This window comes from Alnus glutinosa, chromosome 10, assembly GCF_958979055.1.
Source record: "Alnus glutinosa chromosome 10, dhAlnGlut1.1, whole genome shotgun sequence".
Lineage (NCBI taxonomy): Eukaryota > Viridiplantae > Streptophyta > Magnoliopsida > Fagales > Betulaceae > Alnus > Alnus glutinosa.
In genome coordinates this window covers 3,270,688-3,288,234 of record NC_084895.1, presented here as the reverse complement: position 1 = coordinate 3,288,234, position 17,547 = coordinate 3,270,688, and the positions used below count along the sequence as shown (strand labels likewise).

The window sequence follows — 17,547 nt, the reverse complement described above, 5'->3', positions numbered from 1 at the left end:
TTGAGTTTGCAAGAGGATGTTAGATAATATATTAATACTATATATTACGGTACTCTCTATATATTAGAGGATTTGATTTAATCCTCATTAATTGTAATTTATTATAATCAAATCAGATTTGAATACATTCAATTTTGATTTGATTATATTCTCTTCATATTCTTATAAATAGGGATTATTTGTATTGTAAATTAATCAAACAATAAGAGCATAATGTAGTCTTAGGGCTTTATCCTGTAGACGTAGGTCATTGATCGAACTACGTAAAATTCTTATCTCTATTTCTTATTATTCCGCTTTATTTTCTTTTAATTTTATGTTTTCTTTCATTTAAAAGATTTGCAAAAATACCAAGAGTCATAGGTTAAGTCCGTAATGCCCAACTTGCTAAGGAATTGATGAAACATGTCTTGACCCAAGGCTTTAGTTATAAAGATGTCCGCGAGCTGAAGATTGGCAGGGAGCCAGGGACGTGGCCAGTAGAAATGACCTTAGCAGGGGTTTTTTCACCTACGTGATGACAATCAATTTGGATATGTTTTTTTATCTTCGTGAAAAAATGGGTTGTCACTAATGTGGAAGGCTACTTGATTGTTGTAACGTCCCGCCTATATTTAATGAAAAGAGGTTTGATTGGTGTATAATTGTTGTGTAATTTTGTAAATACACGGGGTGTGACCTATGTGATGGGAGAAATGATAAATATACAACCCCATCACAACTTTGGCACAATCCCCACTGACAATGAGGTGGGGCCCACGTGTATAGGCCCCACCTCATTGTCAGTGGGTTGTGCCGAAGTTGTACAAAGGAGTTGTACCCCAATCATCTCCCATGTGATGGGATGTGATGAGATCCACCCATGTGTCTACAAACTTGCACGCACAACAGTTGCACAACTGTTGTGCAATAGTCCTTTCTCTTATGAAAAAGTGAAAATCTCCAACTTTACTAAGAAGTACCATTTCAACCTCAATGTCATTAGAATTCATGAGTCTGTTTGACAACACTCTCATCTTTCTCTCTATTTTTGTTTTCACTTTTCTCAAAAAAGTCAAATCCAAAACATTTTAACTTCTTCTTTTTTTCTTTTTTTTTTTTTTTTTTTTCATATCATATCAATCATTTTTTATTACTATTCAAAAAAAAAAAAAAACTTACTACAAAACAAAACTTTTTTACTTTTCTATAAAACAATTCCAAACTTTTTTTTTTTTTTATATATATATTATGCATTTATAGTTTTTCTTTTTGTTATTTTTATATTTTTTTTACTGTGAGAAATGTGTCATATTATTATTGTTGTTGTTGATGTGCATTTATGCTTAATTTCGATGTGTGTGACTTCATCTCATTTCCCTTTCCCCCTATTCAATCAAAAAAAAAAGAAAAAAGAAGTCACTTTTTAAACCCTACCGAACTTATTGGAAATTAGTGTAAACACATGAACTATTTTCGCATTTCTCCACCCTCAATCTTTGCATACCTTTGCATATTATATCAATTATTTTTTATTACTATTCAAATAAAATAAAATAAAATAAAACTCACTATAAAACAAAATTTTTTTCACTTTTCTATAAAACAATTCTAAATTTTATTTTTTATTTTTTTAATCTTCTATATATATATATATATACTTTATATCACATCAATCATTACTTCTTATTACTATTCAAACAAATTTAAATTTCACAACACAACCATTTATCAAACACACCCATATATCTCGTTGTAGAATATATATATATATATATATATATATATGACTCTCATAGGATACATTAGAGCTGAAATTAATTAAATAACTTCTCAATTCAAACTTTCGTTTGAAATTCCAACGGAAATCATAGTCGAGGCGCCCCCAAGTCCTTGGGACTAGCCAATTTGGAGTGGTTTAATCACCTCTTAGATTTTTTTTTTTTCAATTTTTTTTTTAATATTATGCATTTATAGTTTTTCTTTTTGTTATTTTTATATTTTTTTACTGTAGGAAATGTGTCATATTATTATTATTGTTGTCTATGTGACATTATAATGGATTTCGGTAAAATTTTCAAACAGAAGCTTGGGGTAGGGAGTATTTATCATTTATGCTTAATTCTAGGAGTTTTAAGTCACTTTTTAAACCCTACCAAACTTATTGGAAATCAGTGTAAACACATAAACTATTTTTGCATTTCTCCACCCTCAATCTTTGCATACCTTTGATTAAACTTTGTAATTGTTGTTTGGACAAATGGGGGATATTGTGGGGGTGGTGCTTGAGTCAAAATAAAAGGAAATTGGTTGAAATACCAAAATAGAGTTAAGGATTTTGTTGCCTAAATGTAGAATCAATGCCCATTCCGACTTAATCAGATGTGAACATTGAACCTTTTCGTTTAGGATTTCAGTCATCCAGTAAAGTCTATTGTTATTGAAGTGTGGGTCTCATCAATAGCCTTTTGAACCAAATAATCGTCTCTACAACAAACTACAAAGAAGAGGGGAAAATTACCGTACTAACCTATATATGTGTGTGTTTTTTCTTTTTCTTTTTTTTAGGTGGGTTTACATGGATTCTCATGTTATTTTGTATAAAAAAAATTTGGATTTCAAAACAAGTTTTGGAAAATTTAATTATGAAGAAATTAACAGTGAAGAAATTTTTATAGGATTCACTGATAAGTGATGTAGTTTACGTACGTGATTCTACATAGAAGTACTACTCATGTAATTATTTTGTATAAAACTTTTGAAGTAAATTTGGGAAAAACGAATTTTTTTAAAAAATATATGAAAGAACTTTGAAGTAAAGATAATTATTCTCATACCATATTAACTTATCAGTTATTCTAAATAATTAAGTTTATATATAAATTTAAGCATTTAATGAATATATATTCTAATTAACACCATGATAAGTTTTAATTTGGATATATGCCTACAAATTAAACCAAATCCCACAGCTAGTGATCCATTTCCTTTATTCTCAAAGCCAATTGATTTGGTTCATCATAAATCTTTTGTGGTAGGTGGTGTTGAATATCTCCAATGTGAAACTTGTGCACCTTATTTTCCACCTTTAAGATAAAGTTTTCTCTCTTTTAATAACACACCTACCTGGGACAGGTGAGTTCTACATTCTTCTTTCTTAAATTATATATTCGAATTTCTATGAAATTAAAGCAGCTTAAATGTAATGAATCTTAACAAGATTATGAACAAATTTGTTAGGAACAGCCGAGTAGGTGAGTATACATTCCTCTCTTAAATGATTCGAATTTCTATGAAGTTCAAGCAGCTTAATCATAGTGAATCTCAATCCCTATCTCCACTATCCCTCTGCAAGCATATGAATCAATGCAAACCCAACACATACATGGGGACCCAAAGGCTTCTCAATTGGTTGACTTGGAACATTTAACCAAAGATTTGAAATTCCATTCTTCCCAAGCTTGCAAAAAATAGTTGCTCAATTGGTTCATTATCTTCAACGTTTAAAAGTAAAAATTAATTAATCGAGACCAAGATTTATCTCCAAATGTCAAGGATTGGTTCAATCCAATATGACAAATTGATAAAGCAGATGATGACTACTGGAAAATGAAGAATACCAGCATACCTTCTTAAACTGAAGCTCACTTCAGTGATCAAGTATGATCGAGCATGAAGAATTCAAACATGGAAATATGGATATTTATATATCATATATCAAAGAAAATCTTATTTGTTACATAAAAATATCAACATCTTTGTGCTGCCAATATATATGTGAAAAAACTACTTGCCCAGCACACAAACATATCTTCTTGAAAAAAATAAAGAGAAAAAAAAAAAGAAAAAGAAAAGCAGACAAACATATCAATTAATTTGCATCTAAAATAATTGAGTTGATTCACTTAAATTATCTAATTGACATGATGAGCTTTCAATTCCCTATGACAACAGTTGTGGATCTTTCTGTTGGTAATAGGGAAGGTTTGGGAGGCATTTGTAAGAATTCAACTTCTTCTTCAAGCATTTCTACCACTTTGTACATTGAAGGACGATCAATAGGCTTCAATTGTATACACCATAACGCGACTATGATAATCTTCTTAACTACTCTCTTCTCGTCCTCTGTAGAATTTTCCATTTCTATATCCTTTCCATCATGCAACTGGTCATAAGCCCAAGTAGGGAAGTAAATTTGGCTTAAATGGTCAACATCTGCATTCAAGTTTTTTCTTCTTCCAGCCATTTCCAACAATAACATTCCAAAACTATATACATCAGCTTTAGATGAAACGAATCCAATGTTTTTGTAGAACAACTCAGGAGCCATATATCCATGTGTTCCTCTTGCAGCAGCCAAAGAAACAATGCTTTGATCTACCGGATACAGTTTTGCAAGGCCAAAGTCAGAAATTTTGGGAGTAAAGTTTTCATCAAGAAGAATGTTATGAGGCTTGATATCAAAATGCAAAATCTGCATGTCACATCCTTGATGCAAATATTGAATCCCACGAGCCACACCTAGAGCAATACCGTACATTTTGTCGTAACTTAAAAGGATATTTCCTTCTTGCAAGAAAATATAATTATTCAAAGATCCGCTAGGCATGAACTCATATACAAGAGCCCGCTTTGATCCTTCAACACAATAACCGATGAGTCGCACTACATTAACATGGTGAATCCTTCCAATGGTTGCTACCTCATTGATAAAGTCTTGCCCATTAGCTTTGGACTTACTAATTAACTTCTTTATAGCTACGACACAACCACTTCGAAGGGTTCCTTTATATACAGTGCCAAAGCCTCCTTCACCTAATTTGTCCTTAAAATTTTTAGTGATCTTCTTAATTTCTGAGTAAGAATACCTTATTGGCATGAGGTTGTTTTGGCCTTGAAGAAATTCTTCAACACTATCATACGCCGACAAATGCCTCCTACGCCATTTATATACCAAATATGCAATCAGGAATGGACCGACCAATACAACTTTTGCTCCATGGTATACACCTGTGCAGGAATATCACCAAATTAATTGTAAGTAAAGAAGAGAAATTTTCTCTTAAACTATTTTAGCATTTTTTTTTTTTTATTTGGGGTTGAAAATATATATAGTTGCAACTAATTGCACGCAACGCTTTGGCTTCTTAAATCATAGTAATTAAGCAGTATAGTATGTGTTTGTCTTTTTCCTGTAAATGTCGTTAATAGTTTTATTTCGTTTTCATGTGTATTTTTTTTTTTTTTTTCTTCATGCTTTACAATCTACTAAATGATCGAACAATTAAAGAGGATCAAAGAAGAAATACAAGTTCTTACCGATACTCTTGATGATCGTCAGTTGTTCATACACAGTATAATCTGCAAAAAAAATATAAAAAAGACATATTAATTAGTAAAAAGATGATTTAAATAATTTGAAAATTTTAAGGCCAAAAAATTCTCTTGGCCCATGCTTAATAAGAAATATAAACAACTATATAAACCTGATCGAATACTTTACATGCATGTCTGGGCTTTTAATTGGGTTTAGCCATTGTTTCTTCGCCTTCTCAATATATTTAGTTAAACCACAGCTGTGCCGGGGCGAGTAATTTGCCCATTTTAGGCTTGTAATTAGAGCATTTTCAATTGAATACGTAAATGGTTTATAATAGTCAAATTTGATTGTTATAAGCCTTTTTTTCATGTTCAACAGAACTGTTAATACTACAAAGAGTTTTCTTATTATTTTTTCGCTCCCTTTCTTTCTTTATCTTTCTCTGTGTCCTTATCTCTTTATCACTTTTTCTCACACAAAATAATATTTAAATGCAAGTAGGGAATATAATAGAAAATCTATTGGAGAAAATCTGTTAGAAAATAAATGCAACCCGTTTTCTGTCTATAAAGTTAATAAATTCTGTTAGTTTGCCACGTCATACCCAATAGAAAATCGACACGTGTTCATTACAAAAATAAATAAATAAATAAACATATTAAAAATATAAAAAATAAAATTAAAAATTATTTTTTAAAAAAAAATAAAAAAATAATAGAAAGTAGTGAAGAGGTGGCTGCCCTTCACTATTTTTTTTTTTCAAAAAAAATAAAAAATTTAAGTTTTATTTGTTTATATTTTTAATATATTTACATTTTTTTTTTTTTTTTATCGTAGTGGACACGCGTCTATTTTCTATTGAGTATGATATGGCAAACTAACGGAATCTGTTAACTTGGTGGCTGGACAGAAAACGGGTTCTGAGAGTGATTCGTAATTATAGTTTACCACAAGTACCATGCATGAACTTTTTGTACCACATAGAGTGATTTGTAATTTAGGCTAACCACAAGGACCAGTGGTGCAATTATCCCTAAAAAAAAAAAAAGCAACTTAAATTGAGAGTTGTACTTTTTTAATAGCTACTTTGACTATTATTACTGGAGATGCTCTAAACCACTAAACGAGCTTTCAGCTAAGTTAGAATATTTATGAATTAGAAAACTAAATCAAAATTACAAATACACTGGAACATGGATCCGAATTCCTAAGTACTTAATTAGCTGTCGAATTGCTAGGGAATTAGATATTTTTCCTTTGCCTGTTCTTTTGATAATTATTAATGAATTAAAAAAACTAATACACTCGGGCATGGATCCGTATCGACAAAAATTAGCTACAAACCGGTTTAATAAGCTGATAAGTGTCCAAAAACATGTGAGATGTGCATGTGACTTTTAATAAACTTTAACGATGTTAACTTCCGGCTTGTTTTTCTTTTTCTTTTTTCTTAAACCTTTCTTCCTCTAATCTAATCTCTCTCAAATAAACCTACCTTTAATTCTTCTAACCCCTTCTTCTTCTTCTTCTTCTTTTTCCCTTTAACCCCTTCCTCTTTGTTATTTGTGAAAAAAAAAAAAAAAAAAAAAAGCAAAAAGCAAAAAAATTGTTTCATTTAGGACAAAAAACTGGAAGATAAAAATAGGAAAAAAATTGCTTCGTTTAGGACAAAAATAAAATAAAATAAAATAGAACTTGTGGATCTGAAAATAAAAATAAAAATTTTGAAGAGAAAGAACAAAAATTTGCTAAAAAAAAAAAAGGAATACTCATGAGCATAAAAGAACCATCAAGTAAACTTGCTTTTAAGAACCATCACGATCCTATTGTGAAGAAAAAATTTGGAAAAAAAATTTGGAAAAAAAAAAACCATCTCTCACAACTAAACTCTTGCTCATCAGGTGAAAGCTAATTAATTAGAAAGAGAACATGGAAAAATAAAAATGAAAAAACGAAGAAAGGTCATAAGAAAATGAAAAAACGAAGAAGAATGGAGCTAGAAGAATTAAAAGTCAAGTTTATTTGAGAGAGATTTGGTTAGAAGAAGAAAGTTTTTTTAAAAAAAAAAAAAAAAAAAAAAAAAAAAAAATCTGAAAAGTTAACACCTTTAAAGCCTATTAAAACTCACAATTACAAATTTTGCTCCACGGTATACTCCTAAATAATAATAATAAAAAACCTGAAAAGTTAACACCTTTAAAGCCTATTTTCTCTTTTTAAACTATATTTAGCATTTTTTTTTTATTTGAGGTCGAAAATATATATAGTTGCAACTTGCAATTGTTTAATTGCCTTCTTAAATCATAGTAATTAGGCAGTACAGTATCTGTTAACGTTGTCTTTTTCCTGTAAATGTCATTAATAGTTTCATGTCGTTTTCATGTGTTTTTTTTTTCATGCTTTTACAATTAAAGAGGATCAAAGAAGAAATACAAGTTCTTACGGATACTCAGCCGTTGTCCAACGGTTCCATCCAAAACAAAATCTGCAAAAAAGTATAAAAAAGACATTAATTAGTAAAAAGATGAGTTAAATAATTTGAAAATTATAAGGCCTAAAAATATAAACAACTGTATAAACATGAATACTTTACATGCATTTCTGGGCTTTTAATTGGGTTTAGCCTTTGTTTCTTCGCCTTCTCATTATATTTAGTTAAACCATAGCTGGGCCGGGGGGGAATAATTAGCCAATTTTAGGCTTGTAAAAGGAAAAATTTTATTCAATATAATTACTTAAGAAATTAGATATTTTTCCTTTCCTTTTTTTTTTTTTTTTTTGACAATTATTAATGAATTAGAAAACTAAATCAAAATTACAAATACAGGCACATGGATCCGAATTCCGAAATACTTAGCTGTCGGATTGCTAGGGAATTAGATATTTTTCCTTTGCTTGTTCTTTCGATAATTATTAATGAATTAAAAAAACTAATACACTCGGGCATGGATCCGGATTCTCAACAATTAACTGTCCGGATTGTTGGCAATTCAATCAGCTAAATGTGAGGAAACATGGACATCGATCTTATAGAACCTAACTAGACGGACCTCGTAGGTACCCTCTCACATTAGCCTAAACAAAGTCTAAAAAGTTGAGATAGAAACCTCACCATTATACACCCAACTTATGCAGTCACGGACTCCTGGTTTGACAAACAAAATAATAATATTAGCATTTAGAAACTCTAATTAAGAATCAAGTCATTATTCTTATATTAATGCTAAACTACATTAAATATATATACTCAGGTATATTCTTATTACATTGGTTTGGTATCGGGTTTGCACCAAAAAATTTCTTCCATATATTTGACTTATTTAATTCTTTTCTAAGAAAGATTTCACTTACCACCCCTTCTGTTTAATCACATTAGTAATTATACCTTTAAAATTTAAAAAGTGTCAATTTAGTCTATTCATCTTGTAATTTTTTTCAATTTCATCATTCTGTTAGGATTTTCGTTAAATCTTGTCAAAATTCTCAAAATGACAAAAGTTTCATACAAACCGGTTTGTAAGAAATTTTTTACAACCCACATATAAGATTGACATGTGTCACTTGGCATATGAGAAACACGTATTATTTAAATAGCATGTATTTCTTACATGCCTTTTTAATAGCATTAATAAAAAACATATGATTCTCACATGTTTAAAGGACAAGTCTTTTTTGTATGTAGTTTGGAGGAAATTTCCTACAAACCAGATCTTAGGAAATTTTTGTCCTTCTCAAAATACCTTCTGTTACATATATATAATTTTTTTGAGAAGATTTAGGAACAAGTAATTTTACAAATTCCATTAAATTCTGACCATGATGCCTAAATCCTTGCATTTTTTTTTCCTAAAAGAAATTATAGATATTTTAGAAATTTTGGCATTCATCCATTAGGATTTAACAGAAAATATATACTAACAGAGAGGTAAAATTTAAAAAAGAAATTTTGAAAGATAAATATACTAAATTGAGACTTTTTAAAGTTTACGATATAATTACAAAAATGATAAAACATAAGGGGTGACAAGTAAAGATTTTCCTTCTATTCTTTTTTACTTTTTTACTATCCAAAATAATAATTTGTCACACCAGAAATAACGAAATCCAGAAAGAAAAATATTTATTTATGAGATCAACCATTGCATGCACAAGAACAACTCATCCAAATTCTATTTTTTTGTGTGATTATATATATATATATATATCAAACCACTTTTTGAGATAGAAACCTCACCTTGGTATAGTTTTTGAAGGAATCCTCTTTTTCCTTTGAAAAAAGAAAAGAATTAAATCACTTTTTTGATACTTAGAATTAAAAATCAAGTCATGATATATATATGCCAAACTAGAATAAATATCTTAAGCTATTTATGAAAAGAATTCTGAAAAGAAAGAAATATGCAAAAGCAAAATAAGAATTTCTTGCGCACCATTATTTACAGTGAAGCAACGAACATTGTTGGCGTCATCTTGGTAGCAGACGTCATCTCTTCCGGCGCAGCTTCCACAATAAACTTGGTGCCATGAAAGCTCAAAACCATATACCAATATATCATTGTGGACGTCTGAACAGGAAATGTTTTCCGGGTAAAATCTTTTCCCCGTCGTCAGAGAAATTTGCTCAACTTGACACGTGTCCTCCACATACGCTGGACCCGTTGTACCAACCTGAATATATCTATAGCTCTTGGAAGAGTTAATAAAGCAAGCAGAAATGTTGACATAAAATGAAGAAATCGCTGGCTTTTCGCAATTCACGAAAACCGCAGGCTCTGATAGTCTCAATCCGGGAAAGTTAAAGACATTCGGTATCGTCCCAGTAAACAGGCCCTTTGAGTTATATGGAAACTCTGTGACATATGGATCCCCTGAAGTGAAATTTTCTAACTTCAGAAAATAATGAGGGATGAAGGAGTGATTATCATTCTCCTGAATACCGGAGTCTGAAACTCGGATTCTGAAGTTACTGTAATTGATTTCCCGTACGTTGTATTTTCCGGCATACAAGTATAACAGCGTCTGATTGTTCTCACATGAAAGCCTATACCTTGGATCGCCGCAGGTTTCTGGGTCGCTTTTTAGAGCGAACGGATAGCTTATGTTCTGGATATTACCGCAGGAAGAAGGAGCACAGTGTTCACCATCTTTCGCACTACAAGTTTCATGAACTATGAGTACAGGAAGAATAAGAAAGAGCATTCCTCTTGCCATTTTTAGAGAGAAAGAGAGAGAGAGAGAGAAGATTATGAACTTATGAGAGACGGAATGGATTCAACGGCGCCATCGGAGAAGACTCGGTCACTCATTGCTGTTGGGGAATTGACCAAGGCGGCTTACAGTGTTCTCGTCGAGTGGGCTAAAAGCGACCACGAGGCTTTCAAGAATGGCAGCATGTGTATTGTGCAAGTTGCAATAAGAATCACCATTAAACAGGGCCGGCTGGGGCCTTAGGCGAATTAGGCGGTCGCCTAAGGCCCCCAATTTAATAAGGCCCAATAAAAAATTATTAATAATTTTTTTTAAAAAAAAAAAAAAAAAATTAAATGTCATCAATACACTTTAATAAGGCTCCAAAATATGGTAAAAACTAAAAATAAAATTAATAAGGCCCCAAAATCTGGTAAAAATAAAATTAATAAGGCCCCGATTAAAGCCCCAAAATCTGGTAAAAATAAAATTAATAAGGCCCCAATTTAGGAAATATCAATGAAGATGAAAAGTCTCATTAAAAAATACAGAAAAAAATAAAAAATAAAAACATAATTAAGTAGATTGCCCTTTACGCCCAACGTTCAGGATGAAAAAAAAAAAAAAAAAAAATTAAATGCTAAGAGTGAAAGAAGATGGAAAGTTTTTTTTGAAAGATGGAAAGCCTAGTGAAGATGAAAAGTCCTGTACGCAACGCCCAGCGTTCCTCTTTTTTCTTTTTCTTTTTTATTCTTTTTTTAAGTTACATCCTATAAGTAGGATGAAAAAAAAAAAATGCTAAGATGGAAAGATGGAAAGTCTTCTTGAAAGATGAAAAGTCTTCTTGAAGATGGAAATCCTATACGCCCAACGTACCTTCTTTTTTTTTTTTTTTTTTTAGCTACATCCAACGTTTATGTATTAGAGTCTATATAAGTTTCCTTTTTTTATTTCAAGTTCTCTACTCACGTCAATTCTATTCAAAATTTGAATTTCTCTCTTCTTCTCTATTTTCATTCTTTCCCTATAACTTAGGATTCAGTCCTTAAAATCATTCCATATTTACTCAGCGATAAAAAAGAAAAAGGGTTAGTTACCAAAAAAATTAATCAATCAATTACATTAATTTTTTTATTTGATTTTAAGAAATATTTTTATACTAATTTGTCTTTCTTTGTGCAGGTTAAAAGTGTTAGTTAATCCTACTATAAAGATTAAGGAGAATTCAATCTTTGACAAATCAGGTTTTCTTGTTCTATTTTTTAATTTATTTTATTATAGTCATAATATATATAATTTTTTTTTTACATAAATCGTGTTTATTTCATGAAAAACGTATAATTCGAAGAAAGAAACAGTTTGATGAGATTGCCAATGATGAGACAACACAATCTGCTGAAGAATCTTTTAGAATTGATTATTTCTTATATATAGTAGATCAAGCTATTTCTTCAATTCAAAGTAGGTTTGAACAATTTCAGATGTATGAAAATATTTTTGGTTTTTTATTTAATTTTAAGAAATTAAAATCACTAGACGATGATAGTTTGCAAAAAAAATGTTTTAATCTTGAAGGTTTTCTAAAAGATGATATTGATGGCTTAGATTTATTTTCAGAGCTAAAAGTTTTAACAGAAATTTTACAAATAGAAGAAAGTGCTCCAATTGACACATTAAATTATATAAAAAGACTTGATTCTTTTTCTAATGCAAGTATCGCTTATAGAATTTTATTGACAATACCAATTACAGTTGCTTCTGCAGAAAGAAGTTTTTCAAAATTGAAATTAATAAAATCATACCTAAGATCAACAATGTCACAAGAAAGATTAAATGGATTAGCCATATTATCAATTGAAAAGGAAATGTTAAAAAAACTTGAATATAAGAACTTAATAAGTAATTTTGCATCCCAAAAAGCGAGAAGAATGCATTTTAAATAAAAATATAATTTTAAATAAAATAATATTTAATTTATATTTAATTTTAAATAAAAGGTCTCACTTAAAATTTTCGCCTAAGGCCCCCAAATATATCGGGCCGGCCCTGCCATTAAATAAAGGAAAAAGTTAAAAATACCACTTCCCAGACATCTATTATAATTTATACTTATCTTCTTGCATTGATCGAACCCATGTGGGTGGGGGGGGGGGTGCTCCACCTTTATGAGAGCGTAAGTCAGAAACTATGGGTGTTTTTGTAACACCCCTTAAATAAAATAATGAATAAAAGTACAATATAACATTCAATTATGGATGACTCTTACTGTCAAGTATGTCAGAAACTAATTAAGTCTTGAGAGTATGTATAGCATTTTTTAATTTTTATTGACGAAGCCAAAGTATGAATGAGTAATTTATTAAGATAGGGGTGGGCGTCAAAGAATGCATAATAAATATATTAAGATTGAAGGTTAAATCAATATATAAAAAATAAAATTACTATATGTTAAGTGTTAAGAAAATATACCTAAATGAAAAGACATAAAATAATTGTTTCTTAATATATTTCAACTTTCAATTCAATCACCCACTAAAATGTTATCCAGTAGTGTTCTATAGAAATATAGATACGGATATCACTTTTAGATATCTACATTAGCATAATATTATTACTAACAGTATCTTTGTGGTTATTACGGTTGTTAAATGTAGTTATTATCCGATATTTGTATATAAAGTATTAAGCATATATATTTTAGTCTTTGAGACCTTCTCTTGGTCTCTATTATGGTGTATTTTAAACCATTTTGAAGATAATTTGGGCATGTTTTAATTTTTTTAAGTCCTAATGCATTACTAATTTTGATTTCATGTTACAATATAATTTTGTTTATTTGTGGAAGTGTTACGTAAGAAAGAAACACAACTAACCAAATCATAAAAAACACCTATTGTACAACAAGACCAGCAGTGAAAAACACAAAACATAACTATCTAAAAGAATATAATCAGAGATACACCAATAAGCTAGTAAATCTCTTGTCGAACATGTCCTTACACATTTCCATCCTACATATACACTTCTCACTCCCTGGTAAAAGTTTCAAGTTTTTTTTTTTAAGAAAATGTGAGTATGTAGGAACCTTTTCCAAATAACCCTGCAGCTTCTTAATTGAAATAATCTTTTCCAAGTAAAACATAGGGTCTTTGAAATAATCTTTATTAGTCTTAAGAAGATATTGACATGTTCTTAGTAGTTTGAGATGTAGATATTGATATAATGGGTAGTTTGAGAGACATTGACAATTAAATTATAGTTTAAAAATATATATATATTTTATGAGTCTTTACACATCCATCATCTAACATGGATGAGACCTACATGTCACATGAGCTTCACCCCGTATAAGAAGGTGAGTCTATAAGGAGTTTTTTTTTATCGCCACTTTTTCCTCAAACTCTTTTACCCACCGACAAGTCTTGGACCACTTTTGTTTTTTAATATGTCAATTGGGACTGGGACCATATTTGTTGATAGACTTTGATGTTAATTTCAATGAAAATTATAATAAAACTTGGCTGAGTCAATTTGTGTGTGCCACGAAACAAATTATTTATGGTAGCTAGTAGCTTGTTTGTTCTAATTTCTAACATTGATCTGAGAAACACAAATTAAGATGGATATTTCCTTACAAGGGGGAATCTCCTACTTCTTACTGCTTCTTGCTTTCCTCGTAGTAGGGCATGGAGAAGGCCAAAATGAGTGTTCTGAATTACGGTGTGGACGCCACGGCCCACCCGTCCGATTTCCTTTCGGACTCAAAAACAGGCAGCAAGATCACTGTGGTTTTCCTGGCTTCAATCTTTCCTGCACTGATACAAACGATACTCTGCTCGAGCTGCCCGTTTCAGTAAAGCTCTTCGTTAAAAAGATTGACTACAAATCTCAGGTAATTCATTTATATGACCCAGATCATTGCTTCCCAAGACAGCTTCAGCGATTCAATTTATCTTCCTCGCCTTTTCATTTCAACCAAGACTACATGAATTCTGATGACAGTAATGGCTATTCCTTATTCAATTGTTCCCAAGCAAAAGGAATAGACAACAGTAGATCCCACCGGATCTCCTGTCTTAGTGGCCCTGGCAATTACCGAGTTTATGCCACCGATAGGTATGGTGACATCAGCTACTTGCCCGCATTATCTTGTAGGAAGATGTACGATGTTCAATCAATTCCATATAAAATAATGCTCGGAGATGATAAAGTTTTGGAATTGAAGTGGAACAGTCCAGCATGCAAGCACTGTGAAGGGAAAGGGAAGAATTGTAGATTGAAGAACATGGGCAATGGCTCAGAAACTGAGTGCTTCCCTAGACAACGACCTAAACACACCAGAGGTATGTGTGTGTATATATCCGCCTCTATAATGATTTTTTTGTTTTCTAATAGATATTAAAAGCTTAAGATAATAGGAAATGATAAATTTAATTATTTAGTCAATATTTAACACTCTCCATCATGTATACATGAGCTCAAAAATAAGGTTCAAACTTAAGACCTTTTATTCTGATGTGATGTTAAATCATTACTTGATTTAAAAGCTTAATTTAACAATGAGAAGCTAATTATGTTAAAATCTTTTACAGGTGAATCAAAAAAATTAGTGGCTATTGGTAAGTTGTTCACTGGTCATTAATTTGAAATATTTAATTAATATATTGTTGGGCATATGCATGGAAATTATATATCTTGACCGGTGATTAATTGTTTAACATGCAGGTGTTTCCGTAGGTTCATTTCTATTAGTACTAGCGGTCTTTGCACTCTACTATATCTATAGATATGATAAAGTAGAAAAGGCAAATCAAGCAAAGATCCAAAAGTTTTTGGATGATTACAAAAATTTTAAGCCCACAAGGTATTTGTATGCTGATATTAAAAGGATTACAAGTCAATTTGCTGATAAGCTAGGTGAAGGAGCTTATGGAACGGTGTTTAAAGGAAAGCTTTCCAATGAAATCTATGTTGCGGTGAAGATCCTAAACATGCCCAAGAAAAATGGAGAAGAATTCATCAATGAAGTTAGAACAATTGGTAGGATCCACCATGTTAATGTGGTTCGCTTGGTTGGATTTTGTGCTGATGGATTTAAACGAGCTCTAGTTTACGAGTTTTTACCAAGTGGATCATTGGACAAGTTCATATCTTCAACAAACACTAAGAACAGTTTTCTTGGTTGGGATAAGTTGCAAGAAATAGCCCTCGGCATAGCAAATGGAATTGAATATCTTCACCAAGGGTGCGACCAAAGAATCGTCCATTTTGATATCAAACCTCATAATATTTTGCTAGACCAAAACTTCAATCCAAAAATTTCTGATTTCGGTCATGCCAAATTGTGTTCTAAGGATCAAAGTGTAGTGTCAATGACCACAGCCAGGGGGACCATGGGTTATATTGCACCCGAAGTGTTCTCTAGAAACTTCGGAAATGTGTCTTATAAAGCAGATGTTTATAGTTTTGGAATGTTGTTGCTTGAAATAATTGGAGGGAGGAAAAATGTTGACGTTGAGGAGAACACTAACCAAGTCTACTTTCCAGAATGGATCTACAATCTCATAGAACAGAAAGAAGACCTACAAGTCTTTATTGAGAGTGATAGAGATGCAATAATTGCAAAGAAACTTGCAATTGTTGGACTCTGGTGCATTCAATGGCATCCAGGGGACCGTCCTTCCATGAAAGGTGCAATTCAAATGTTAGAAGGAGGAGATAATTTAATCATGCCTCCTAATCCTTTTGCCTCCACAAGCTCTGAAAGCATCAATTCAGGGATGCCTGCAATGCATTAAAACTAAGTGTTAGAAGTCATCTCAAAATCAGAGTAAATGTATATGAATAAATTTTTTTGTTTTCACGTCAAAAGGCTAATCATTGTATGAAGGAATACCCAAAAAAAAAAAAAAATGAAACTTTGAGATTGCTGAAATGAAAGGTAGTATGGTTATTAGATTATTTCCCAATCAAGGTCTAGTCTAATAGGCCTTATATTTTTTGTTTCTTCGATGGGAGGTAAAAGCGAATTATATTGTAGATCTATATGTGATGTGAAAAAGATATACAGTTGCTATCTTGTTATTCGTATTTTATTTTTTTCTTTGATTTATCTTTGAGATAGAAGAATCATTTATTATGTTATATAATCAAGGTACTGTTCCATAACCTGCTAGTTCTTTTATGAGGCAGAAACATAGGAATTTATCCTGAAAGCAGGACTGTTGAATTTTCGAGAATTCAAGAATCAACAATTCATTAATTTGAAGAGCCATTTTGAACTATTTAATTTATTAGATTTTGAATTTTGATGAATATATATATATATATATATATATATTCATTTGGGTGTTCGATACGAAGATATTGCAATAATGTTGTGCCCGGGCATTACTACTGTTAATCTTGTAGTTTGTGTAGGGATTGCAATTGTTTCTTATATCAAAGTATGACCATAGGGTTTCTAAGAAAAAAAAAAATTCTACTTTCTTTACGAGGAAACAATATTTAACCCCTTGAAATTCACTAACACCTCAATTTCCCTTATACCTCTAAACTTTAAAAAAATGATATTTCGTTAACTCAAACCACCATTTTATTGTACGTTACATCTTCCATTAATGTCTTGCGTTAAAATGGATGACAAGTTGCATACACGAAGCGTATGTGCTAATTTTTTCCTTCAAATATCTTGTTTGTCCCTAAAAATTGTTTGGGTAAAAACGACATTTTTTTGTTTTTTTTAGAAAATAAAAGAGAGAGAGAGAAAAAAAAAAAAAGGAAACATTGAGACTAAGGTCCTTATAAGCGAGGGAATGGTTTGGTCACCTTTAAAATCAGTGAGAGGGCTGACGGGTGGTTCGACCAACCCCCAAAAGTGATTAAGAGGTTGGCAAATTAATCATCTCCTCATCCTTAAGAGAGTGGCTTGGCCAACACCTTTTTTTTCTTAATTTTCTTTATTATATTTATTTGTTCATTTTATAAATGTTAATGGGAATTTGAGTATAAAACGTATCATTTTCTATCTATTTTAATGCCAGAAACTAATGAATGGTTTA

The 17,547-nt window shown here is 31.0% G+C and overlaps 2 protein-coding genes across 5 annotated transcripts; one reads left to right on the top strand and one right to left on the bottom strand.

Annotated features, from left to right (window-relative positions):
• Window positions 1-3,667: 3,667 nt before the first annotated feature.
• LOC133879498 (LEAF RUST 10 DISEASE-RESISTANCE LOCUS RECEPTOR-LIKE PROTEIN KINASE-like 2.3) lies at window positions 3,668-10,663 on the bottom strand. Of its 3 annotated transcripts, none has more exons than XM_062318072.1 (6): window positions 9,730-10,663; window positions 9,534-9,560; window positions 8,412-8,444; window positions 7,743-7,784; window positions 5,299-5,340; window positions 3,668-4,989 (listed from the first exon to the last, which is right to left on the bottom strand). In XM_062318072.1, the coding sequence occupies exons 1-6, from the start codon at window positions 10,508-10,510 to the stop codon at window positions 3,914-3,916; spliced, it is 2,001 nt and encodes a 666-aa protein (XP_062174056.1). In that variant the 5' UTR covers window positions 10,511-10,663; the 3' UTR covers window positions 3,668-3,913. The 3 variants fall into 3 exon arrangements, with proteins under 3 accessions (XP_062174056.1, XP_062174055.1, XP_062174057.1); XM_062318071.1 differs by having other exon boundaries at window positions 9,534-9,566; window positions 9,730-10,662; XM_062318073.1 differs by lacking the exon at window positions 8,412-8,444 and having other exon boundaries at window positions 9,534-9,566.
• A 3,401-nt stretch (window positions 10,664-14,064) lies between these two features.
• LOC133879499 (rust resistance kinase Lr10-like) lies at window positions 14,065-16,349 on the top strand. 2 transcript variants are annotated; one of them, XM_062318074.1, is made up of 3 exons: window positions 14,065-14,829; window positions 15,079-15,105; window positions 15,212-16,349. In XM_062318074.1, exons 1-3 carry the CDS (start codon window positions 14,106-14,108, stop codon window positions 16,282-16,284), a joined length of 1,824 nt encoding a protein of 607 aa, XP_062174058.1. In that variant the 5' UTR covers window positions 14,065-14,105; the 3' UTR covers window positions 16,285-16,349. The 2 variants fall into 2 exon arrangements, with proteins under 2 accessions (XP_062174058.1, XP_062174059.1); XM_062318075.1 differs by lacking the exon at window positions 15,079-15,105.
• The last annotated feature ends 1,198 nt before the right edge of the window (window positions 16,350-17,547 follow it).

Coding starts and splice junctions, on each gene's coding strand:
- LOC133879498 (XM_062318071.1), bottom strand. CDS start 10,510: ATGGCAAGAGGAATGCTCTTTCTTATTCTTCCTGTACTCATAGTTCAT. Junction 7,785..8,411: donor CATAAGTTGGGTGTATAATG/GTGAGGTTTCTA, acceptor ACTTTTTTGCAG/ATTTTGTTTTGGATGGAACC. Junction 5,341..7,742: donor TGGACAACGGCTGAGTATCC/GTAAGAACTTGT, acceptor TTTTTTTTGCAG/ATTATACTGTGTATGAACAA.
- LOC133879499 (XM_062318074.1), top strand. CDS start 14,106: ATGGATATTTCCTTACAAGGGGGAATCTCCTACTTCTTACTGCTTCTT. Junction 14,830..15,078: donor ACGACCTAAACACACCAGAG/GTATGTGTGTGT, acceptor AATCTTTTACAG/GTGAATCAAAAAAATTAGTG. Junction 15,106..15,211: donor AAAAAAATTAGTGGCTATTG/GTAAGTTGTTCA, acceptor TTTAACATGCAG/GTGTTTCCGTAGGTTCATTT.